We start from the raw sequence: 24746 nt of genomic DNA on the forward strand, positions 1-24746 counted from the left end.
GCCAAATTGCCTGTCTGCCTGACAATTATGTGTGTTATCCGATGGAACTCTTGCCAGTTTTTAATGTCACTTATTAACTTGTTGCCAATTTTATTGTGAAACATGGCATGCGCTTATTTAACTATACATCTCTGAGCTCTCTACAATATATTTGATCCCTAATTTGGTTTCTTCTTTTTCCCTAGTGGATTGTCTATTCATGTGTCTTGTCCATATAACAAATGGCTTCTGTTTTCTTGTTCCTTTGATTAAATCTCTATAGAATAAAAACACTTTACATATTTCCTCCACATAGAGCAGCCAGTCTATTACTTATTCTTAAGTGTTGGCTGTTTTTGTGTAATTGCTGTTTACCTGTGATGAGACTGGTTTTGTTTTGCTTTGTGTTTTCAGGTCAATGCAGCTCCAACATATGTGACAATGTCATAATGTATGTGTCAGGGGCAGGCAGGTGGTGGGGCCCAGTGGGTTAAGCTCCTGCTTAACCACTGACATCCCCAAAGAGGGCTGGCTGGAGTTGCCATTGCTCTGCTTCTGATCCAGCTCTTGCTGCTGCACCCTGGGAAAGCAGTAAAAGCTGCCAGAGCTTGGGTCCCTGCCACCAAGTGGGAGAGCTGGCTGGAGTTACCGGTGGCTGCAGGGTGGGGAGTGTGGGTAGGGTGTCTGAACCCGCCCCTACAGTGTTGGCCATTTGGGGAATGAACCATCAGTGGAAGCTATCTTGTTCTGTCTCTTTGCCTTTCAATCTTTACAAGAGATAGGAGCTGATCCACCTTCCCTGAGTCTAACAGCTCCCGAGTTCCTCTTGCATCTCAACTTTTGGATCTAGAGCTGCTAGATTAAAGGCCCAGGTCCACTTCATTTCCTGATACCCAGTTCCATTTCGATTTCAGATACACAATAGATACTTTTAAAAAGCGGTGAAGTATACTGCAATCGCCCTACAGCCATGTAGACACTAAGTTAAAAAAAAAAAAAAAAGCACGCATCATCTGCAGTTCAGTTGGGTTTCCAGTAAATTGGCAAAATCTGCGACCAGTTTACTGACACCTGCTTACTGCACTCCACCCCGGACCAGTTGTTGGGGGGCCCGGCCGAGAGGAAGCTGACAGAACAGCCAGTTCCAGTTTTCACATATACTTCTTGTTCTAGTTTCCCACAGGATTTTGCAATCAAAAAAAAAAAAAAAAAAAAATCCCTGGGCTGTAATAATTACCGCTAGATTATAAACCTGTTCGAGCGCAGCCTCTGCGTTTTCTGGCTGCCTGTTCTTGGGCTTAAACTCATTTACTAAAGCCTAGGACCACCTGGAGCACGTCTTTCCTGGGGAGGCTCACCTGCTTTATCTGGGGTAGGAGCCAGGAGCCCGTGGTTTTAACGAGAGCCCAGGTGGTTCCGCTCCGATAAATCCGTCTCCCCGGTGCGGCTCAGTTGGCTCGGCCTCGCCTCGCTGCTCGGCTGAAGTCACCGAAGCAGCCTGCCTCTTCGTCAGGTACCTTCAGATCTCCCCCAACCAACTCCCCTGGTCACCCCGCGTTCCGGATCCTTGGGTTTTTCTTTTGCAGCGCGGCTCTCTGTAAGCTGCCTTACAAATGCATAAAATTCAGCCCATCCGGTCTTGGTTCTAATTTGCGAGGAAACACTGGGCGGCTCATTTTGTATCCCAGAGAGCGGACAGGGAGACTCCTGGGGGCTAAGTTCACGCGGCAAGCTCCTGAAGCTGCCCGGGCTGCAGAGCCCGCCCTCTCTCCACCCCACCGAGCTACCTCCTTTTGCGAACTACACGTACGTGTGGACCCCTGGGATCGGACTGAGGGCCCACCTCGAGTCGCAGGTGACTTTCACTCGGCCATTAACCTGGAGACCGCCCCGGGCTCGTAAAGGACACAGTCACGCACCGGAGCGGGGGTGGGGTGGGGTTTAAGGTCTGTACGCTTGCAAGTCCCGGGAGCCAGGGGCTGCTGCCCGGGGTCTGGCGTCTCCGCCGGCTGCACGGGGCGGAGGGATCGGCGGTTCGGCCCGCTAGCCCGGGCGCAGGCAGAGCTCCGGTTCCCGGGCCCGCAGCAAGGGGCCAAGGGCGCGCGGGCACGGCGGCGGGGACGTGCTCCGGGAACGTGAGCGCGCGGGGCTGCCGCTCCCGGGGAAGGAGGGTGGCGCCCGCCGGGGCCCGCAGCGCCGCCGCCGGGACTCGGAAGTGCCGAGAGAGGGGTGTTGGGAAGCCGTGGCGCGCGGGAACGTCGCCGTCGCCGCCGCCCGGGACAGCCCGGAGGTTGGTAGTTGGTGACCTTAGGGGGTCCTGGGGAAAGGTTAGCTGCTGACCTTTCAGCTTCGGTTTACTTTGCTGAGAAAAAGAAATTCAAGAGTCGTTTTTGCCCCAGTTGGCGTGTGCGCGCCCGAGGGCGGGACAGAGGAAGTTCCTGGTCCCCAGGAGACAAAGGCGGCGGGGGCGGCGCGCCGAGTGTCCACGAAGGAGGTGGGGGAGGCGGTCCGGGGCCGTGACGCGGATTCCCATCCCTCTCCGCCGAGAACCCACGCGCGCTCCTGCTCACTTCGTTTTGCTTTGGCTTGGTCCCCAGTTTCTGACTGTGCTGGGAGGGAAATGCGGACTCCGGACCTCTGGCTGGGTTAGAGACACGCCTGCCTGGCCGGCCTGTGGCGGCTCCAGCCACTACAGAGGTGGAGGTGGCTTTGCCTTGCTACTCTCGGAACTGTTTCCCTCACCTCTCTTTTGAAGTCAGCTTTTGGGGGCATCGATCTCTGTGTGGACAAGCCCTCCCACTCCCAGTCCTCACCTAAAGTGTGTGTGTGTGTGAGGGGGGCTTGGAGAGAAGGAGGTGCTATGCCCCTTGTTCTGAGTCCCGTGTTCAATGCCTTGGATGAGGAAGGCGGGACAGCTAGGGTTTGGCAACTTATGTGATTTGCAGCATGTGGGGCGAGGCTCAAGTGTTTGCCCCTTTGCATTGAGTCATTCATTCGTTTTCAGAGCTGGGCACCTACTTAGGTGTGATGGATGCTGGGGGAGCACCAAGCCCAGAGGAGGAGGTGGTTTCCATTCTGTATGTGGAATTGTTTCCTGTGTGTTCTTGGTGACCCAACTTGCCTATGACTTGCCTCCCTGCAGCCCCTAACCGTGATGAAAGATTGGGTAAGGGCAGTTTTGACCTAGGAGATTCAACAGACTGTGTGCTGGTGAGGTTTCTTAGATACACCGTTTCTACAGTCTGCAGTAACCAGGAGAAGTAGCGTTGCCCTGGTCAGAGAGCACCTGGCAGGTTGCATTTTGGGCTCCTCTTTCGGATGAGAGCCTCACCAGGTGTTCACTTGCTCCCTCCTTGGGAAGCAGGTTAGATGGACACACTGCAGGGGAAAGGGTGGGTGTTAGGAAACCTCAGGGGCTGGTCAGAGTGGCTCTGAGGCCTTTGGATTCTTGAAGTCGGTTTAAGAGGCACTACAATGTGTAGGTTTATACGACATAGCAGGGTCCCTTATCCTTGGGTATTTGGGGAAGGTGTCTGAAACTCCTGGAAGTGGGGAACCCTGTAGAGAAGCGTTGGAATGCTGTGACAAATGGCCAAGTGGCTGATGGGCAGGTAGTGTGCACACTGTGATTGTAATGTTGCAAGGGTGGTTTCTGTCCCATGCAGGATGGAGCTCGACGGTGCCAGGTTTCATCATGTAAAACTCAGATGACACACAGTTTTAAACCTAGGAATTGTTTATTTCTGGAGTTTTTTTTTTTTTAATTTAATAGGATTCTCTGCCAGTTACTGAAACCAGGGAAAATATTAGCAAATGGAGAGGGAATATAGTACATGGAACCAAAGTTATTACCATAGTTTAAAAATGTATGGTGAATGTTAATGAACTTATGATATGTGTCAGTACAAGATTGAATTTTGTAATAACTGAAGGTTCATGAATTATGCATATTATGAAAATATGGTGGGCTGGCACAATGACTCGATTGGCTAATCCTCCCATGTCAAGCACCAGAATCCCAAATGAGTATTGGTTTGTGTCCCGGCTGCTCCACTTCCCATCTGCTCCCTGTTTGTGGCCTGAGAAAGCAGCAGGGGATGGCCCAAAGCCTTGGGACCCTGCACTCAGATTGGAGACCCAGAAGAAGCTCCTGACTTCGGATCAACTGAGCTGTGGCTATTGTGGCCGCTTGGGGAGTGAACCAGCGGATGGAAGATTTTCTGCCTCTGATTCTGTCTGTGAGGGTTAAGAGGGCTGGTTATTTCTCAAGTGGCCACAATGGCCAGGGGTGGGCCAGGCTGAGGTTTTGTTGTTCACAGTTATTTCTGGTAATCAGAGCTTCCAAGAGGGATTGGTGGATTGCGGATAGCTGCTTTCTACCCTGCACCTGCTCTGGGTGATTGACACTTCTGTGACACTGGGTGTGTCATGTGGTACATACCAGGCCCTCTCTTCCCTCTGTTATTTTTGAGAGTTGGCCAATCTCAGTGGTGCATGGTGTTGTACCCTTCTTGGGTGCAGTGCTCAAAAATGTCAGGATTTGGGGGTCAGTGTGGTGGTAGAGCATTGATCCGCTGCTTGTGATACTGCCGTGCCGTACCAGAGCACCAGTATGGGTCTCAGCTGCTCTGTGCCCAGCTGCTGGCTAATGCACCTAGGAAGACAGCAGACGATGGCCCATGCTCTTGGGTTCTCGTCACTTCTGTGGAAGGCCCAGCTGGAGTCTCTGGCTTAGGCCTGCTCCAGACCTGGCTGTGGCTGCCATTAGGAGAATGTGCCAGCAGATGGAAGGTATTTTTCTCTGTTTTTCTACATCTCAAATAAGTGGATCAATACCTTAGAAAGTCTGGCTTTGGGACTATTTTGGATTTTTGGATTAGGGGTGTTCAGTCACTGGCATCTATGTGAGTATCCCCAAATGAGAAAACCTGTAAGACCTAAAATGCTTCTGGTCCCAATCATTTGGGGTAAGGGAACTGGTCAACTTGTGCGAGGACCAGGGAAGAAAAAGGGAGTGATCCTTCCACATCTCTCAAGTTAGACTCTTGAGAAAGCTTAAGGTGTTATTAATGATTTTATGGTAACGCATTTAAACTAAAATGGAGTGGGTTAGTTTTCCCATATAAAGATGAAGAGAGGCAGAGAGCTCGTGCCATCCACTAGTTTGTGCTGCAAACTGCCATGGCCAGGGTGGCCCAGATCAAAAGCCGGAGCCTGAAGCTTCATTTTAGGTCGTCGCTTGGTTGTCATCTGCTACTTTCCCAGGCACATGAGCAGGGAGCAGGAATGGAGCAGCTGGGACTTGAGTTGGTGCTCCTATTGGTTGCTGACATCATGGGCAGTGACTTATCTGGCAATGCTGTGACGCTGGCCTCAGCAGCCTGAAGAGTGAACAGATTGCTGCGACGAGTCTCACATAAACCTGAGCAAAAAAGCAGACCTAAAAGAGCAAGTGTTGTCTGATTCCATTTGTAAGAAATTCAGAAACTGGAACAGCGCAAACTGGTCTCGTCAGGCTGGTGGTCACCTTTGAGGGAGTGAGGAATTAAGGAGGGACAGAGGGGCTCTTGGAGACATTTGGATTTTTTTTTTAACAGACTCCATTTATATGGGACTCCATTTCTTGAAAGCCTTAATTTTTTCCCCTGTAGTGTATTTTAATAAAGGGTTTACCTAAAATATTATAAAAAGCTTCATTGATTCAGCTGTCTCTAACCGGGGGGATGTAAGGTGCAGTGGGCACGATTCACAGTGATTTAAAAAGGCTTAAAATGGGTGGAAGCATTGCGGGGGAAGAAAGGAATAGCACACCAGTAGCTTTCATGAATTAGGGGCTTATGAAATCGACTCCTTTGTCCTCTCCCCTCCCTGGTTTTTAATAGCAAATCTGACTTAAAGGCTTTTTAGATGAACTTCCTGTAAGTTCTCCTTGATTAGGAGGTGCATACAGCCTGAGTGGAAGGTAGCACTGCAAAGGCAAGTGTTGAATGTAAAATTTTATCTTCAGAATGAATCTTCTCCCAATTCAAGTTTAATGTTGATAACAGATTAAAACCATTCTGATCATAAATTGTTCTGGTTGAGGCAGTGAACTGAGGGACGGGGCTAGTGTGTTCATTCCCGGCCCTTGGGTGCCTCTTCCATCTTGGCATTGTCTCCCCCCTGACCACCACCCCGCCCCTACCCCCCTCTTGCAAGGCACTGTGTGATTACATTGGGTCCACTGAGCTGCTGCAGGGTATTCTCCCCATGGTCAGATTCTCAGTTGATCCCATCTGCCAGGTCGGCTTTGCCAGAAGAGCAGGGCCACAGTTCCCGGAATTAGGACCTGGACATGCTCGGGGACCTGCCTTTGGGGAGCCACTGATGGGATCTTGTACTGTGTTGTCACAAACACAGTTTCTGCTTCTCAATGGGAATTCCTTGATATTTGTTAAGAGAAGAAATGAGTACAAGACTTCAACAGGTGAAACATTTGTCTTTTAAATTTTGTTTGTATTGAAAAGTTAGATTTGGCAGAGAGACAGAAAGATCTTCCATCCACTAGTTTACTTCCCAAGTGGCCACAACAGCTGGTGCTGAGCCGATCAGAAGCCAGGAGCCTCTTCCAGGTCCCAAGGCTTTGAATCCTCCTCTACTGCTTTCCTAGGCCATAAACAGGGAGTTGGATGGGAAGTGGAGCACCTGGGATGTGAATTGGCACCCACATGGGATCCTGGTGGTTAAAGGAGAGAGGATTAGCCAATTTAGCTTAAAAAAAAAAAAGAACCTTTTAAAAAGATTTATTTGAAATGCAGAGTTAGAGACAGACAGGGAAAGAGAAGTCTTTGAACCATTGGTTCACTCCCCAAATGGCCCCAGTGGGCTGGGGCTGGGTCTGATTGGACCTAAGAGCTTCATCCAGGTCTCCCATATAGGTGCAGGGGTCCAATAACTTGGTCATCATTCTGCTTTCTCGGGCGTGTTCTCAGGGAGCTGGATTGGAAGCAGAGCAACTGGGATATGAATGGGTAACCATGTGGCATGCTGGCGTTGTAGACAGAGGCTTACCCGTTAGGCTTTAAGTCTGACCCCACATGTAATCCACACACAATTGCTGAAACAAATGATGATCTTGCCCTATTTGCCTGTTATATGAAAGAATTAAGAGGGAGAGGTCTTCAATCTGCTGGTTCACTTTCCAAATGCCTGCAATGGCTGGGGCTGGTACTGTCTAAAGCCAGGAGCCTGGAACCTCTTGTGGCTCTTCCATATGTGACAGGGGCCCAAGGACATCCTCTGCTGTTTTCCTGGGTGCATAAACAGGAAACTAGGTGGGAAGTAGAGAAGCTGGGACAGAAACCAGTGTTCATGTGGTCTGCTGTCTTTAAAGGCAGTGGTTTTACCTAATGTGCAGGTCCCTGGCTTAGTTCTAGGTTCTTACACTAGGGAGAGACAGCTAATGTATGGTGCAGTTGGCTCTACTCTCTGTGGGTTCCACTTCTGTGGATATAACCAACCTTGGGTTGAAAATATTTAAAGGGGCGTGTTGTGGTTGTGCATGGGTTAAGCTGCCGCTTGTAGTGCCAGCATCTCCTATCAGAGTGCTGGTTCTGCTTCCAGCTTGTGTACCTGGAAATGCGGTGGATGGTAGTCCAAGTACTTGGCTTCTGTACCCATGTGAAAAACCAGTAAGAAATTCCTGGTTCCTGCTTTGAAGTCAGCTGTTGTGACCATCTGGGGCATAAACCAGTGAATGGAAGATCCCCTCCGCCCTTTGTCTCTGTGCCTCACAAATGAACGAAGTCTCAAAATATTGAGGAAAAGTGTACTAAATGTGTATGGACTTTTCTTGCCATCATTTCCCAAACAGTGCAATGTCACAGCTGTTTAACAGCCATTGCATCATGCTAGTGCTGTCAGTAATCTAGACATGATTTAAAATATCCAAGAGGGTGTGCAGTGCGGATGCTGTATGGGATTTGAGCATCGGCAGATTGCAGGACTTAGGCAGGTTCTAGAACCAGTCCCCTATGTATACTCACACAGGTGTGCTATAAAGAGGCAAGTGGCAGATGGTTCAAATTCTGGGGATGAAATGACTGAAGGAATCACTGGGTTGGTTTTTGGAAAAGGGCTCGATGGAGTAGGTGACATTAGTTTAAACAGCTGGAGGAATATTATTGGGAGGAGTTGTGCTGCCTCTTTATGACACTTCATGATAGTGGGAACACTAAAAGCAGGCAGCACAAGCACTTCACAGGTTGCTGTGCCCAAGACACTGTTCTGTCACTTTCTAACTCCACAGCAGTCTCCTAAGTGCTGCTATTCATGTTTTATGGAGGAGATGGAGCTGCAGAGAAGTTATGCAACCTGCGTTGGAAGGTGGCAAAGCTGGGAGGCAAATTTGGCAATCGTGACTCCAGTGGTGTCCTGTGAGACCTGAGTCTTTCGTTCTGAAAGGTCAAACGGGACTAGAGGCAGACATTCATTTTCTGAGTAGGGGGCAAATTAAGGGCATGGTATTAGAACAATCTAGATAAAGTTTTTCTTTGCCTTCTGATTTCGCTGAAAGTGATTGGGGGTTATCAGATGAAGAATCGCCATTCTAGGTGGGCCAGATGGCAGTGAAGACCCCCATTGATTTGGAGGCATAATATTGTCATGATTCTATAAAAATATGGACACAGTCATGCATTGCTGTAAGCAAGGGTATATGTTCTGAAAGATGCCTTTTTATGTGACTTAGTTGGGCAAACACCAAAGGGCGTGCTTACAAAACCATGGCTAGAACATCCCAGGGGTATGATCAATGGGACCATTGCTGTATCTGTGGTTTGTCATCAACTGAAATGTATGGTGCATGACTGTTGAGGGGTGTGTGTGTGTATAGAAAGGTACCTGAAAATATTTGAGAAGTGAAATTAAAAGACATTTTGGTGTGAGCATTGTTTGAAAATCCATGCATTGCTTTTTTTATACTTACCTTCATGAATTTTTCAAAGATGGATGCATTTTAAATTTTTGGTACCGAAATTAATCTGTGAATTTTGGTTTCCATGAGCTTTTTGAGGTACCCTACACTATGAGGATGTATGATATATTTAACAACTTTGGTTATGTTTTGTGTGATAAAAATTCATTGTGAAATGTAATTTGTGCATTAGTATCTACTTACGGTATACATCTTGCAGTCAATTGTGCTCATTTGTAGATGGCATTGCTGTTCCTTCCTGAAGAGACAGAAGCTGGTTTTGCCTTCCCTGTGGATCTGGGCTGACTTCTGCTTTTGTTGGTACTTGAGGCCCTCCAGGCCGTGATGAGCTGAATCTAACCTGCTGGAGGATAAACGCCAACATGGAGGAGCAGCAGAGCCCTCAGTGTCAGCTGGTACCCAGTGCCAGCAGTATATGGGGCCATTGGCATTCTCCAGCTGTATGATGACCATGGTCATGTCAGCAACCTCTGGAGGTGATGCTCGCACAAAATCCACCTGCATTGCCATTGTATAGAATTTCAAGGAAGAATCAGTCTGTTTAACGCTTCTACATGATGGGATTGTTCATTGAGCAGGCATGTTAACTGCCACATAAGACTGCAATGAAGATGGAGAAATGCTGTGTGTTTGGGGATACACTAAGGCTTCTTGATGCTTTCAGTGGCCCTTCTCTCAGCTGGATAATTGTTCTTCTGCTTCATGGCTTTTGGAGGAATCTTTCCTTGTCCTGTGTGGATGGATGAATGGAATCTGTGTAAGATGCTTCAGAAGGTTTTCAAGAAAACTGATAGAGGACACCATGATCCTATATTTGATTTTCCTGGAGGAATATTCTATCACTTATCTACAAATTGGCTTTGCTGGTGTCAGATTGGGCCCTACAAAATAGCAGTTCTCCCTTACTGATTTGTCCCAGTTTGCTAGCATGTTGCCCCACTATTTCACTTTCTTCAAAGTGGTTGTCTGTCATTGTCATGGTCATGTGCTCCTTTCACTTTTGTTACTTTGTGGTTTCCAGTGTGCTCATCTGTTCCCACATTTAGGAACAATTTCAGATTCAACCCTTCCCTCGTGTTGAAGTAACTACTGACTCTTCCCCTCTTACATCCATCACTTGAGTTGCCTTCTCCAACAAACCTTATAGGGAAGGTACATGAGTTATGGATTTCATGAATCTTTTGATCACATGTTGTTGACTTTCAAATTTTCTTCTTAGGAAACATCTAGAATTCACTAACGAAAAAAAAAACCCTTTAAGCTTCAGATAGCTTTTTTCTTCCTAATAGTTTGGTTCCATCCAAGTTTGGATCAGAATGAATCCAGTACACTCTGCTAAAAATACTGAGGTGCCTAGGGAAGGCTCTGCTGGTAGAGCTGGGGGTGTGGGGTTGAGCTCTGCTGCTCACTGTCTGTAACTTGGGGCATGATTCTGAATCTCTTGGGACCTTGGTTTTCTGTTAAAATAACAGAAGTGCCAACCTTAGAGGAGTGAATTGAGGATCAAAGGAGATACTACTAGGAACCAACACAATTGATCTGTATATTACCACTGATAAATGATACATGTTATGCAATTGCAAGAAAACTCAGTACAGGCAAATCTTACTTTAGGACATTGAGCAGTTGGTTGGTAGACAGGATGGCAAGAGCTGCTGGTTCCAGGTCCCCTCATGTGTGTCTGTACAGGTGTTTGTAGCCCTGTTATTACTTAATATAAAGATCTAGATGCAGACACATTTGCAATAGTGTCAGGATCCATTTGTTGAATGCATCAGAGATAAGACAAAATGCTCTTGCAATGGTATTGGAAACTGGGGGGCATTTCACACTAGTTATGTTTATGCACGTTTAGGCGTTTGCCTCAGTGAGCTGCGTTTTTCTGCTTAGATTAAAGGACACAGTTTCTGGCTGTGAGTGGGAGCTGGAAAAATGGGCTTTAATTTTTTTCTTTTTTTTTGCTCCATTGCTGGCTTCTCTGTATTCTTGGGCAGGTCTGTTTCCCTGAGCAGGAATCTGATGATTGAACAACAAAAGCTACAAGTTAGCCTCCTGTGAGTCTCATAGGCTCAAGCATCTTTGACAACAGGTGGAGGATTAGCTTGCAAATACAAATATAAACTGTTGCAGTAGAGAAAACGCTGTTAGCTCAGAGATTCTCCTCATTTTATGGCTAAGATTTTATTCTGTCATCCTCTTGAATTCTGTAATTGTCAAAAAAATTTTTTTTAAAAATATACAACATTAAGGCTCTTGTACCCAATATGGAGGTGGAGAAAATTCCATTCTAGTCAGCCTTTTTTCTCTCTGTTTACAGGGAAATGTGGGATTTTTTTTTTCCAACACCTGATGTTAAGTGAGTTTCTCTTCTCTTCATTTGTCTTGGATTTCTCGCTCTCATCCGTGGCACCTAGCTTTGAGATCCAACAGTCTTCTGCATGACTTTGGAGTTGCTGTTTTTTGTTTGTTTTGCATTCTTATTTTGTCTTCTGCAACTGACTCCTGTACTAGTTGGATGTCAGGTTAAGCCTGTTTTCTCTCTCATTTGTGTGGCTTTGTTCCAGCAGTTTCTTTGCTTTCCACTGAGCACCTAAATGGCTGACTCTCTGCCTCTAAATTCTATGACTGACTTTTACTTAAATAATTAAATGTGCAGTCATCTCTTTTGGTAAATGTTTTATTTCAAAGTCAGTTTTAGAGAGGAAGGAAGGATACAGAGATCTTCCTTTCACTGGGTCACTCCCCGAATGGTCACAGTGTCTGAAGTTGGGCCAGGCTGAAGCCAGGAGCATCATCTGTGTCCTCCACGTGGGGATAGAAGCTTGAAGACTTGGGCTAGCTTCCACTTCTTTCCTGGGCACACCAACAGGGGTGCTGGCGTTACAGGTGGCTAACTGGTTAAGCCGCAGTGCTGGCTCCTTAAAGTAATCCTTTTTGATCAGCCATTTTGCTTTCCAGAATTTCAGTCACCTGTGGTCAGCTCTGAAAACATTACATATGAAGTGGGCAGTTTAATAAAGAGTTTTGAAGTTTTTAAATTCACTGTTCTCTATCCTGCTTGGGATGTAAATCATGCCCTGTGTTCACCACCTGCATGTTAGTCACTTAGTAGATGTCTTGGTTTTCAGATCACTGTTGTGATATCATAGTGTTTGTACTTGGGTAACCCAGATTGTATTGAAAAATAGCCAAAGTGCAGGAGTACCAATACCAGCAACTTGGAAATTCCAAAGAGAAGCTGTCGAGTACTACTTTTAAGTGAAAAGATGAACACTTTTAACTTAGGAAAGACAAATCAGCTTATTAAGTTGCTATGCTATGCAGTAAGAATGAATTGAAGGCCTGGTGTGATTGCTTAGCAGCTAAGTACTTGCCTTGCATGTGCTGGGATCCCATATGGATGTTGGTTCATGTCCTGGCTGCTCCACTTGTCCTCTGGCTCCCTGCCTGTGGCCTGGAAAAGCAGTAGAGGACGGCCCAAAGCCTTGGGACCCTGCACCTGCTTGGGAGACCAGAAGAGGTTCCTAACTCCTTGCTTTGAATAGGCTCAGCTCTGGCTGTTGTGGCCAGTTGGGGAGTGAACCAGTGGATGGAACATCTTTCTTTCTGACTCTGCATTTCTCTGTAAATATGCCTTTCCAATAAAAATAAAACAAAAAAATTTTTTAAAGAATGAATTGAGACTCTTCTACTTGAAATTCTGAAGAGGAAAGGGACCTTTGCCCTGGTTTTCCTGTTCTATCTCCAGTTGAAAAGCTGAGCAATGGAGAGAGAGAGAGATGGATCTTCCATTTGCTAGTTCACTCCCTGAGTATCTGCAACAACCAGAGATGGACCAGTCCGAAACTAGGAGCCGAGAACTCCCTCTGAGTCTCTTGTTTGGGTAGCGAATCTTTGAGCCCTCATCTGCTACCTCCCAGGGTGCATAATAGCAAGAGGCTGGATCGGCAGTAGAGACTGGGCATGATCTGATGTGGGATGCAGTGCCCGAAGTGGGTGGCTCAGTCTGGTGTGGCACAATGCCCACCCTGTTCCCAGAAACTTTGTGTGCGTGTGAAACTTCAGTGGTTTCATTATTCTTCTATCCAAGCTTCAACATGAATTTGATGTTTGTTCTTGCTTCACTTTAGCTGAATTCGTGCTACTCTCAAAGGTGTTCTTTTCAAGCAGATGTCTTTTCCTTCTTTGTGTCTCAAACAGATCCTGTTTACATGTGTCATAACAAGTTAGCACAAGCTTATTTGGCTGCAGAACGGTCTTGAAATCCATGCCTACTTTGTTTTTTTTTGAATTTATTTATTAATTTCATTGCATTATGTGACACATTTTTTTTATGCACTGGAATTCCCCCCCGCCCCTCCCCAAACCCCACCCCCCGGCGGATTGCTCCACCTTGTTGCATTTCCATAGTTCAAATTCAGTTGAGATTCTTTCATTGGAGGTTTTGACCAATCATAAAGTCCAGCATCTTATTGTCCTGGTAAGTTCAATGGCTTCTTGGTGAGACCATCTCTGGTCTGAAGGTAGAACCAGCAGAGTATCATCCCAATCAAGTAAAAAACCCAACATAATATTTACAACCATTTACAACATTATGGCATTAATTGACATGGTATTGATTAACCAATATGTTACTAGGGAAATGCAGGTTCTCGACTGAAACCTGTGACTTCTTCATAGACATTTCAATTTTGGTTTATATTAAACCATGTTCTATATACCTTAAAATGGCTATAGATTGCTATTCAGCTGTCTCTTGTCTATTTCAATGTTAGTATTTAGCATTTTATAGCATTGAAGCATGATTTTGCTGAACCTGGTTGTTTTTCGGGTAGTCTAACTCAATAACTTTAACAGGACAAATGTCAACAGTTTAGGTGAACGTTTTTGGGAGGGGTGTGCACCCAGTGAGTTATAAGTGCATCCCGAAATCCATGCCTACTTTGTAATGCTCCTTTTCCCTGAGTCTGTGAAGAGCCCTCTGTATTTTGAGGTCCTCATACTGCTTGGCTCCTGCTCTTGCCTTCATGCAGTCTTGGACATTTTTCTTCCTGGTCCTGATCAGTATTCCCTCCCTGGTGGAAGTGTCATTAGACACAGCACTCGACTGTCCCACATCACAGCAGTGCTTGCAAGTGCTCGCATACTAATGGTGCAGTCTTATTTATTGACATTGATCAGGCATGCACTTGCTTTAAAACAGGCTGTGTCTCCACAGATGAGCTGTTTCCTGTAGCAATCATGTTAGAAATGGTGATGCACTTTCCAGGCTCTTACTGCTTTGCTGATAAAGTTGCTGCAGGATCGATCCCTGTGCAAAAAGCAGAAAAGAAATGGCTATGGCACAGTGGATTAAACCTCCACCAGCAACAGTGGTATCCTACATTGGAATGCTGTTGGTTTGAGTCCAGGCTGCTCCGCTTCGGATCCACCTTCATGCTAACACACCTGGGAAGGTGCTGGTTGATGGTCCAAGTGCATGGGCCCCCGCCACTCATGTGGAAGATGGGTGTGGAGTTTTGGTTGTAAGTTTTGGCCAGCACAGCTATGGCTTTTGTGGGGACTTGGGGTCAAACCAGCAAATGGAAGATTCTCTCATCTTTTCTCCTTTTTTGTCTCACTGTTTCCAATAAGTAAGAGAACATTTCTTTAAAATTATTGATAATTGTTTAAAAAACTCAAACCAGAAAAGAAAAATTTGGCACACATGGGAATGAGAACCTGTTTAATTTCATCGTAACTGCCTAAAGAGCATGCTTATTTAGAGAAAGAAAAATAGAAGTTAGAGAATTTTTCAACAGTTTGGGGAAATGCTTAAGGACTTGTACATTTAAAATCATTCTAGCTATGTCCCCAAACATCTAGCTTTCCTGTCTGATGCTGTTGTGTCTTTAAGTCCTTTAAAGCGTATCTACTGTGGCTTGATTTCAGGGTGCACAGCTGAAATGAACAGAGGAAAATAGGAATGCAAGGGGTCATTTTCCTGAGATAAGTAGGCAGGAGTTGAACTGGGAGGGGTGTGGAAGGGAGGCCTGCTAAGGATGCTTGCACCACTATCGTTGTTGGGTGGTGTTGTGCCTGCATTTTCATGTAATGAAACGAGACAGCCAAGAGGATGCATTTCCTTTGAGGATGAGAGGTGGTGGGAACCAGGTGCTGGACAGAGAGCTGTCAGGTATCCCCAGGGACAGTGTGTCCACTTTCTATGGTGGCCAGGGCTGGGAAGGATGAGGAGGAAGAGGGAGACATTAAGGAAGTTCCTGGGCCTGTGGAGCTGAGGGAGGCAGAAGCAGGTAGCTTGGCCTTGTCCCAGGCAGTATCAGGTTTCTTAAATAAAGCCTGGGAAAATCTTGTTTATTGAGCACTTAATGCCAGGATCTAGGTTAAGCACTTCACCCTTTCCCCTTTCAACAGCCCTGTATGGTTGCCATCTGCTCCAGGCCTGCACCAGTGCGTGACAGAGCCAGAATTCCCTTCCCCAAGTGGGTTTCATGTCAGAACTTTGCACTGTGATGTCACTGGAGGCTTTTTGGTCCAATTCCCAAATATAGGTGTGCAGTAGACAGCATCTTTATAAAGAAGCATGAAAGTGTACACACACACACACATACACACACGCACGGAAGGAGTGCTGCCATCCCTGGGTCACTCCCAAGTGCATGTGGTGGCTGGGACTGGGCTGAGCTAAAGTCAGGAGTCAGGAACTGGAGCTCTCCCAGGGGTGATCGGATCCCAGCTGCTTGTGCCACCATCTGATGCCTTCTAGCATCTGCATTGACGAGAAGTTGGAATCAGGAGCTGGAAATTGAACCCAGGGACTCCTGGAGTAGAGGTGTCTTAGCCACTAGGCCAGATACCCACCCCTACTAATCATATGTCTTCATGGATGTGCTTAAGAGCTGCAACAGAAGGGGAAATATTATAAAACCTTTTTTTCCCCCTTAGTTCTGAGGCTCGAATCCTCAATGCAGTGGGGCTGTTCTGGGTAGAATGTTCCTGAAAAACTTCAAAAGAGCAAGGGGACTGTCCTGGGTAGACTGTTCCTGAAAAAAATTCAAAGAAGAGCAAGGCTTCTAGAACTTTACCTTCACCTATGGGATTATCTTAACATTTCTGCAGCATCTGTGGGAGCCCCAGTTCTTTGCTAGTCTTAGATTTTTAAGGAAATGAGGTCAGGCTAATATAATACCAGCATCCTTCAGCATCCTTTGATGAAAGAGCCGTTATTAAACCAGCAAGTTAAAATTAACTTACCACTAAAAGGAAGACATCGGTATTCCTGCTAAGTTACAGAAAGGAATCTTGAGTTATTCTGGGAAGTGCCTGGCATATAAAAATAAAATGTAGTGAAAGGGTGTGGAGCAAAAACACTAGGGCTTAGTGAGGCTTGTGGTTGAAGGTGTGGGTGTCTGGTTATGGTAGAAAACACACACACACGGTAGTGACTCTCTGGGTGGAGGCCCCTGACCCTGTAGTTTCTGGGAGCAGAGTTGATTTCTCTTGTGAAACTCTGAAGGCAGGAGTCTGTGTGGCTGAGCATGAATCAGGCTGCAAGGATGACTGACTGACCTAGAGGAGGGTAGAGGCCTCCTGGCTCACACTTGGATTTCGCCTCTGGCTCATCTATTTCTGGCTATGTGGCCTCATTTCTGTCACCCATAAAATGCCTACCTCCTTTGTTCTGCTCACTTCACTGGGAATTTATGAAAACAAAGTGAGAAAATGTGTCAATCCTGGTTTTGGCATTTCTGTCACCTATTAGAAGTGCTTGATTGCTTGGGACTTGAAATTTTTATTACTTTAGCACCCGCAGTGAGATGTATTTGAGAGGCATAAGGAAAGCAGTAAAGCCCACAGAAGGGCTTCAGCTTAGGTGATCTGTCGTTGGGGAGGAGTTGGTGTCCTTTAACATGCCAAATGTGAAGGGCTAACTTTCTATGACCATGTCTTCCACCGAGAATATCGACTCTATCATGGCTGCCAAGATAGAGGTGTGGAATCCTGGGGATTAAACAGCCGAGAAGTACACCTTTTAAAGGATCCAGATAGCAGTGGCCATGGACGGCTCGTAGAGTGGGAGTGGTATAGGGAGTGAGGAACTTAGATGTCTTCTGTCTTGTTTCATGTGGCTTTCGCCTTCTGCTTCACGACAGCTGTTCAGTGCTGGCCAGCAGGAGCTAAAGAGGCTGGTCACAGCCTCACATCACTTCACTCTCAATCCTTTGGCTAGAACCATTCAGAGTGTCCATACTGGACTACAGGATAGTGTTGAGCTCAATATCCATGTATTCAGCTAAAAATTCAACTGTTTTGTAGGAAAGGTATTGGGGGATGAGCAAAGGTGGCTAGCAGTATCAGAGGTGCTAAAGTTATGTTGTTAACTCCCTAATAGAAAGTACACAGATATAAGGAAAGCAAGGCCATTTTTAAAAGGTTTATTATTATTATTACTTTTTTTTAACTTGAAAGTCACTGTGAGAGAGGTTCCATCTGTTGGGCTAGTCTGAATCCAAGAGCTCATCTGAAACGCTCACGTAGGTGCGGAGGCCCAAGGACTTGAGCCATCTTCCAGGTGCTTTTTCAGGCTGTAAGTAGGAAGCTGGATTGGGAGGTGGATGCCAGCACTGGCACATCGGCAGGCTGAGGATTAGCCTATTTGGCCACCGTTCTGACCCCCAAGGCAAAGCCATTTTTGCTAATGCATCCTGATCAACAGTTGGGAGTGACATTTGAAGAGAATCAGGAGATGCAAGCTATTGACTGAGTATGGAAAGTGATTGTGGTTTTCTTGTAACCAGGCTTGGAGTCCCTTCTTGCTTTGCTCCAGGCACTGTGCTCGGTGTTTAAGTCTTAGAGGCTTCTGCACAGGGAGCGCCAGGTGTGCATGTGATGGGTAGGGAACCATCTGATATCTACTGTGAAAGATAGCTGCATTTGGGAGCTTCAGGTAAAAGACGCAACCACCATGGGCAGGTGGGGCTTGGACAGGCAAAGGCCTGTGTTGGATGCAGGGTGGGATAAGGTCATGTGAGCTGAGTCATGTCTGAATCGCCTTGAGTAGGTCCCTAGGAGTGTGAGTTAGCTGAACTGTCATGATCACGGCTTAACCTTGTGTCTTTGTGATTCTTTCTAGAAGCTGTGAGCGTGGGCATCAGGAATCTCGGTGGCAAGGAGCGATGCTGTCCCGATGGGAGCTGTCCCTTTACCTGCTTGCTTCACTAGGCTTCCACTTCTATTCCTTCTATGAAGTTTATAAAGTGTCCAGAGGTAAGGCCCTGATCCAACTTCCTACCCAAAAAATGAAGTGGGAAGGGAGTACTCAGAAGTGGAAGGTTCATGAAGATGGTCCAACTGGGGTGAGATGTCTGGAGGCCCACTTTGCCTTCCCTGAATTTTGGATAGTTTGGATCCGTGACATAAATCCGTGAAATTTTATCTCAGTCCAGGGTCTCTTAGATGACTTGGGGTCCCTTTCTATGACTCATCGTTTCTGCAGCTGCCGACAGTCATGGTAGGGGTTTAATTCAAAGTGAACTCTGGGATCTTTTACTCCTCGTCCTCATAGATAGCTGTATCTGAGAGGGCAGACAGGTTGGTGGTGTTGGAGGGCCACACTCCTTTGCTGCTTTTACCAACCTCAATGTGTTTCCTTTGTGTGTGGCAGAGGACTCCTCCCCAGGTTGTATTCCAGGCTGTAGTAAGGAGAATAGGGGAACTTCTGTTTCTATTGCGAGTAGATTGCTGTTTCTATTGAGTACATTGGCATCTGACACCTGTTACTCCTGCTTACACCCAGTTTGTTGGCACCAAATCACAATTGGGAGGCTGGAAAAGTTTTTATTTTTTTTAAGAATTATGTATTTAATAGTTAGACACACACAGATCTTCCATTTGCTGGTTCATTCCCTGAATGGCCTCAACAGCCTGGGTGGGGCGAGGGTGGAGCCAGGAGTTTCTTCTATGTCTTCCACATGGGTGGCAGGACCCCCAAGCACTTGGGCTGTTTTCTGCTTGCCTAGGCACCTTATCAGGGACCTGGAATGGAAGTGAAGCAGCCAGAACTAAAACTAGTGCTCCTATGGGAAGCTATTGTTGCAGTTGATGGGTTAACCAGCTGTGCTGCAACACTGTCCCCTACACTTTTCTTTTTCTGCACATACTCGTCTTAGAATAGTTTGGCCAGGTCAGCTCCCCATCCTTGCTAAAGTATGTTTAATTGGTACGAGGTTGAGCCTGCTTGATTCCATGAAACATATCTGTTTAAGTGCCACTGACTTGCATAGTGTAGGTCACTGGGAAAATTGAAGGCCATGAATGTTTGTGGTCAAGTCAAGGTAATGCAGTATTCCCTAGGAAAACAGTGGGAGTCCTGTCAGTGAAGAACTTGGTGGTAGGAAGTCTGGGAGGGAAAGCCTTTGTTCCAATTTGCTCCCTATTCATGTTTAAAATTTCTTTTCTTTCTGGGAGCTCTTTTGACATTTACTAGCATTCTGAGAACTTTGTTTTATGTACCTACTCAGTTTGATAAGTATGTTGGGGTTCACCAACCTGCTTTTCACTTCTGTTCCTTTGGTCATTGTTTCTTCCTGTACATTTTATCTCCATCTTAAATTCTTCCCTAGTCCCCCCTCTCTGCACCTCCCTTCCTCTCGTTCTTTCCCCTGTTGTCAACTATGCCAGCAAGCTTATTCCTCTCTCCAGCTCACGGCTTTGTTAGATTTCTTGATCTTTTTGTTGTTGGTGGTGTTCTCTGATTCATTGATCTCTGTGTTTCTGGTTGTGCGTGCTTGCTCTTTGTTCCAACCTCAGGAGTTGAGTGCTTGTCTCCTTTATTTTGTAAAGAATGCGTTGGTATTGTGTCTGTTTTTCTGAAGGATTTGCAGAAACAGAATCATGGGGGAAACCGCAGGAACATTCTTCAGCTTCCTGATCGATTGACTCAGGCTGCACTGGAGAAGCCTGTGTCAGTTAGCTTGTCCCAATAGGAGCATATCCGTGCTACCCTGCTCTCTCGGTGAGCTGGTCCTTGCTTCTAAAACCATCTCACGTGCACTTGGTGTGTGTGACATGAAACATTAGTTTTGTTTTTGCGAATACATAACATTAACTGTCTCATCTCATTTTGAATTGGGTAATCTTAAAATTTTTGAGAGGCAGGGAGTCACAGAGCTCCTTTCTGTCCACTAGTTCATTCCTCAAATGCCTGCAGTTGGGTGGGGATTGGGATGTGGGGCTGGATGGAGATGGAGCTAAAGCTGGGAGCCCACAGCTCAGCTGAGGTCTCTTACGTGGTGTTACAGACCCAGTGACTTAGGTGGTGTGCAGTGGCCGGAGCTGGAGCCAGGATATGTTTAGCTACTATATGCAATGTGTGTATCACAGTCTTACATCATTCACTTGTAAGTCTGTGAAGGCATGGATTCTCTCTTGCAGTGCTTGATTTATGTGAAAGGCAGAGTTGCATGGTAAGAAAGGAGAAAGATCTTCCATCTGCTGCTTCCTTCCCCAAATGCTCCAAACGCCTGGGGTTAGGTCAGGCTGAAGCCAGGAGCCTGGGGTGCAGTTTGGTTCTCCCATATGGGTGGCAGGGACGTAAGTTCTTGGTATCTTTTCGACTGCTTTCCCAAGCACATCAGCAGAAGCTGGGTTGGAAGTGGAACACTCGGAACTCAAACCAGTGCCCGTAAGGTGATGGCAGTGTAACCTGTCCACCACAGAGCTGGCTGCCTTTGGGAGTAGACTTGTTGAAAACTCCTTGGTATTGCTCAGGGTTGTTTATTTATTTATTTTTTTAAAGTCAGTGTGGGTGATTTTTTGTTTGTTTCATTGACAATTTCAAATATACTGACAGAGTTGCATATCATTTAAAAAGAAACAAGATTTGTTGACTTACTTCATAGAGTTACAGGATGGGAAAGTGAGAGAATCTTCCATCTGCCGCTGATCCACTCTGCAGATGGCCGCGGTGGCCAGGGAAGGGGCCAGGCTACAGCCGGGAGCTCCATTGGGATCTCCCGTGTGGGTGGCAGGGCCCGGGTGCTTGGGCCATATTCTGCTGCCTTTCCTAGGCCATGAGCAGGGAGCCAGTACAAGTTGTGCAGAGCTGAGCTACTGCAGCCCGTGTGGCCAATCTTTGATGTGGGTTGGTTGTGTGTCATTTTCTTACATTTTGAATCCTGTCTTAAAAAATTTACCAAAACTCTTTCTACATCATACTCTTATTTTCTCAAGGAACAATTCTTGGACTGGATACATCCCGGCCCTTTCTGTTCTCTGAAGATTCTGGTAGCAATTGCTTTTCTAGACCCCAAAGAGCATCCAGGCCACCTTCTTTTGTGCTCTGGCTTCCTCCTGTCACGTACCACGTGAATGGGGTTTTTGTAAATGGAACTGTACCATCTATTGATTTGTGTTTTCATTTCACTGGTGCTTTGTTTTCATTTCTGTAATTTCCAGTGATCTGTAGTTAATGTTTCCTGAAATAATTCCCCTTCACTATAGGCCCTAGTATTTTAAAAGGCTTTTTTTTTTCTGTTGTAAAGTACTTACTTGAATCCCCGCCCCAGTTTCTTTGTTTCCCTACAATAGGTGTTCTTCAGGTGGGATGCAGCTGTAGTTGAATGCATTCATCTTCTCTCAGCCTTTTGTTCATTCCTGTGGGCTCTCTTATTCCTGTTTGTGAGAAAAGGATATCATTTGTGGATAGATGAATCTTTCCTTAGGTTGTTGTGTCCCACACTAACTGCTGGTGGGTTAGGACGGAGTGAGTCTCTCCCACTCACGTGGTGACTGTCATTGGCTGATAAGACCAGAGTGTCCCATCCCAGGGGAGGGGAACAAGGGCCTCTGCTCCTGGTCTGGAACAGGTGGCCTTGTCCCAGGTGCCAGGGAAGCCACTGACCCTGGCTGCAGCCCCCAGGTGCCTTTTCGCTAGCCGTGAAAACACCGTGGTGTGTTCCCTTTGCTGGACCATGGGTGTTTCCTGGGTGGTCTGTGGCCAGAGTTAGGAAACCTGGGTCACGGAACTCCTCTTGGGAATCCTAGCTTCTCCCTCCATTCCCTTTCCCTCAAAATTGCTTGTCCTGGCATTTTTATTCTGTGCTGACGGTGGTCCTAATGTAGGTGGTGGCTTTTGGGAAGCCTCCCCCTCCCCCAGTATGGTGCCTTGGTGTTTGAGCAAACAGAAGCAGCAGCAGGGTCTGCATCCTGCACACTCCAGCCGCCTATGGGGAAGCAGCCCTGGAGCTGCGCTCGTTGGCACCTGTGATCAGAGGGACAACACACCTACCGAGCCCCCAGGCACGGGGTGGCCACTGGGTCATCCCCTTGGCCCTGTCAGCTCGCTCCACGCTGCCCACTCTTCATGTACTCAGGACTAAGGATATGCAAACCAGGACTGCTTTGAGCCTGTGTCTTGCTCTTTTCATGGTGTGAATTGGTAGTAAGGAGCTGCATTGTGATCCTCAAAGTGCAAACCAAGGGAGGCTGGCTGGGGTCAGGTGAAGGTTGTGTCTTAGGCCTTTGGGATAAAGGCTCACTTTCAGTGCCACATTGGCTGGTGCTAAAAAGCTGGACAAAGGACGATTTGTAGGAATGCTTTAAGAGGTCAGCGAGAAAGGCTGGCATGATGGCTCAACTGGATAATCCACCTCCCAGTGCTGGCATCCCATATGGGTGCCAGTTCGTGTCCTGGCTGTTCTACTTCCCAGCCAGTTCGCCACTTGTGGTCTGGGAAAGCTGTGGAGGGTGGCCCAAGTCCTTGGAAACCTTACCCGTGTAGGAGACATGGCAGAAGCTACTGGCTTCAGATTGACTCAGTTCTGGCTACTGTGAAACACTGTCACGTTCTTTCTGTAAATCTAACTTGGCAATGAAAATAAATCAATCGTAAAAAAATAAAAGGTCAGGGAGGACTTCGGTCTGGGCAGAGCTATGCTGACACTGTGGCCATAAACCACACGTAGATAGTGAGCATTTCCATGTGTCTAGTTTGGATTGAGATGTGCTGGAAGGAATAATACACTTACAAAGAAATGGTAAGAAAAAGGGAATGTACAGTTACGCATTCTTCGTGGTTTAGTGCTGATTCTATGCTGAGTGGATATTTTGGATATATTGGCTTACAGAAAATGAAGCTTTGTGCCTCACTCTCACCCTACCCTGCTTGTAAGTGTGTCTCACATTTTGCTGTCGGACAGTGCTGGGCACAAGTCCGTAATTGTTTTGTCTGCATGTCTCCTTTTTCCCCACTAGAGGGAGATGTGTGTCAGCTTCAGGGAATCCAGGAGTAGCCTGTAAACATCAGTTAACTGTTGTTTGTTTTTTGTTTTGTTTTGTTTTTTTTTTTGGCCAGTGGAACTTAATTTTTCTACTACTTCTGGGTGTGCTCTTTTTGAACAATCATATTTAAATACTTTTTTTTATTGGAAAGGTAGATCTACAGAGAGAAGGAAAGACAAAGAGAAATACCTTCTATTCACTGACTCACCAAATGGCCGCAACAGTTGGCGCTGAGCTGATCTGAGGCCAGGAACCAGGAGTTTACTCATAGTCTCCCACATGGGTGCAGGTCCCAAGGTTCTGGGCCGTCCTTCACTGCTTTCCCAGGCCACAGGCAGGGAACTGGATTAGAAGGGGAGCAACTGGCACACAAACCAGTGCCCATGTGAGATGTTGAAATGTTAAGGTAGAGGATTAGCCAAAGTACAGTGCCATGAATGTACTCTTTAAAAAATGAGAAAAAGTTCCAGGTTTGCATTATTTCGATTTTTTAAAAGATTTATTTTTATTGGAAAGTCAGATATACAGAGAGGAGGACAGACAGACAGGAAGATCTTCTGTCCGATGATTCATTCCCCAGGTGGTTGCAATGGCCGGAGCTGCGCTGATCTGAAGCCAGGAGCCAGGAACTTCTTCCAGGCCTCCCATGTGGGTGTAGGGTCCCAAAGCTTTGGGCCATCCTCGACTGGTTTTCGAGGCCACAAGCAGAGGGAGCTGGATGGGAAGTGGAGCTGCCAGGATTAGAACCGGCACCCATATGGAATCCTGGCATGCTCAAGACGAGCGCTTTAGCTGCTAGGCCACAGCACCGGGCCCGTCATTTTGGTTTTTTGAAAAAAGCTTTCTTATTTGAAAGTCAGAGTTCTAGGAAGAAAGGAGTGGACTGGAGGGATGGGGATGGGGGAGAAAGAAGAGAGGTTGACCTTCCAGTCACTGGTTCTCTCCCCAAATGTCCACAGCAGCCAGGGCTGGAAGGCAAGGCCAGGAGCTTTGTCCCCGTCTTGCACATGGGTGCAGGGACAGAGGACTTGGACTGTCTTCTGCCATGTTCGGAGTCCACCAGCAAGGAGAAGCTGATCAGAGGTGGAGCAGCTAGAATGTGAACCGGCACCCACATGACATGCTGCTGTTGTAGGCAGTGGCTCTATCTACTGCACTGAAATGTGGGCCTCCTGCTTTAATTTTATATAATTCTGGTTTTGGAGGTTGTGTGAAAGAGAAGCCAGAACAGGAGATGGGGTAGAGGTGTTTTCTAGTCTCTTGAGTAAAAGAATCCAAGTTGTGACTTCTCGGCATATTGCTGTAACTTGTCATTTGCTCATGAATTTGTTCTCTTTGACTTGGGTGTGCGCGTGCGCGCATGCACACACACACACACACTTTGCAGGCTGTGTGCAGCTGCAGCGGTGGCCATGGCAACCACACACCACCATGGCTCTGCGGGAGCGCTTGGAATGTGCTGGGAACAGGACTCCCTGCGTGCCCTGCAGTATCCTCCCTCCCGCTCGCTGCT

General features: G+C 46.7%; 1 protein-coding gene across 2 annotated transcripts in view; it reads left to right on the forward strand.

Moving 5' to 3' along the window:
• The first annotated feature begins 1677 nt into the window (after positions 1–1677).
• The window catches only part of HHAT (hedgehog acyltransferase), a 262535-nt gene continuing 239466 nt past the window's right edge, over positions 1678–24746 (forward strand). The window contains exons 1-2 of one of the 2 annotated variants that reach the window (XM_058669146.1): positions 1678–1785; positions 18087–18220. In XM_058669146.1, coding sequence (XP_058525129.1) covers positions 18130–18220 — 91 coding nt within the window. In that variant the 5' untranslated portion in view covers positions 1678–1785; positions 18087–18129. Of the gene's footprint in view, positions 1786–1972; positions 2270–18086; positions 18221–24746 lie in introns of those variants that run through there. The other variant, XM_004578676.4, reaches the window with a different exon arrangement.

This window comes from Ochotona princeps, chromosome 10, assembly GCF_030435755.1.
Source record: "Ochotona princeps isolate mOchPri1 chromosome 10, mOchPri1.hap1, whole genome shotgun sequence".
Classification (NCBI taxonomy): domain Eukaryota; kingdom Metazoa; phylum Chordata; class Mammalia; order Lagomorpha; family Ochotonidae; genus Ochotona; species Ochotona princeps.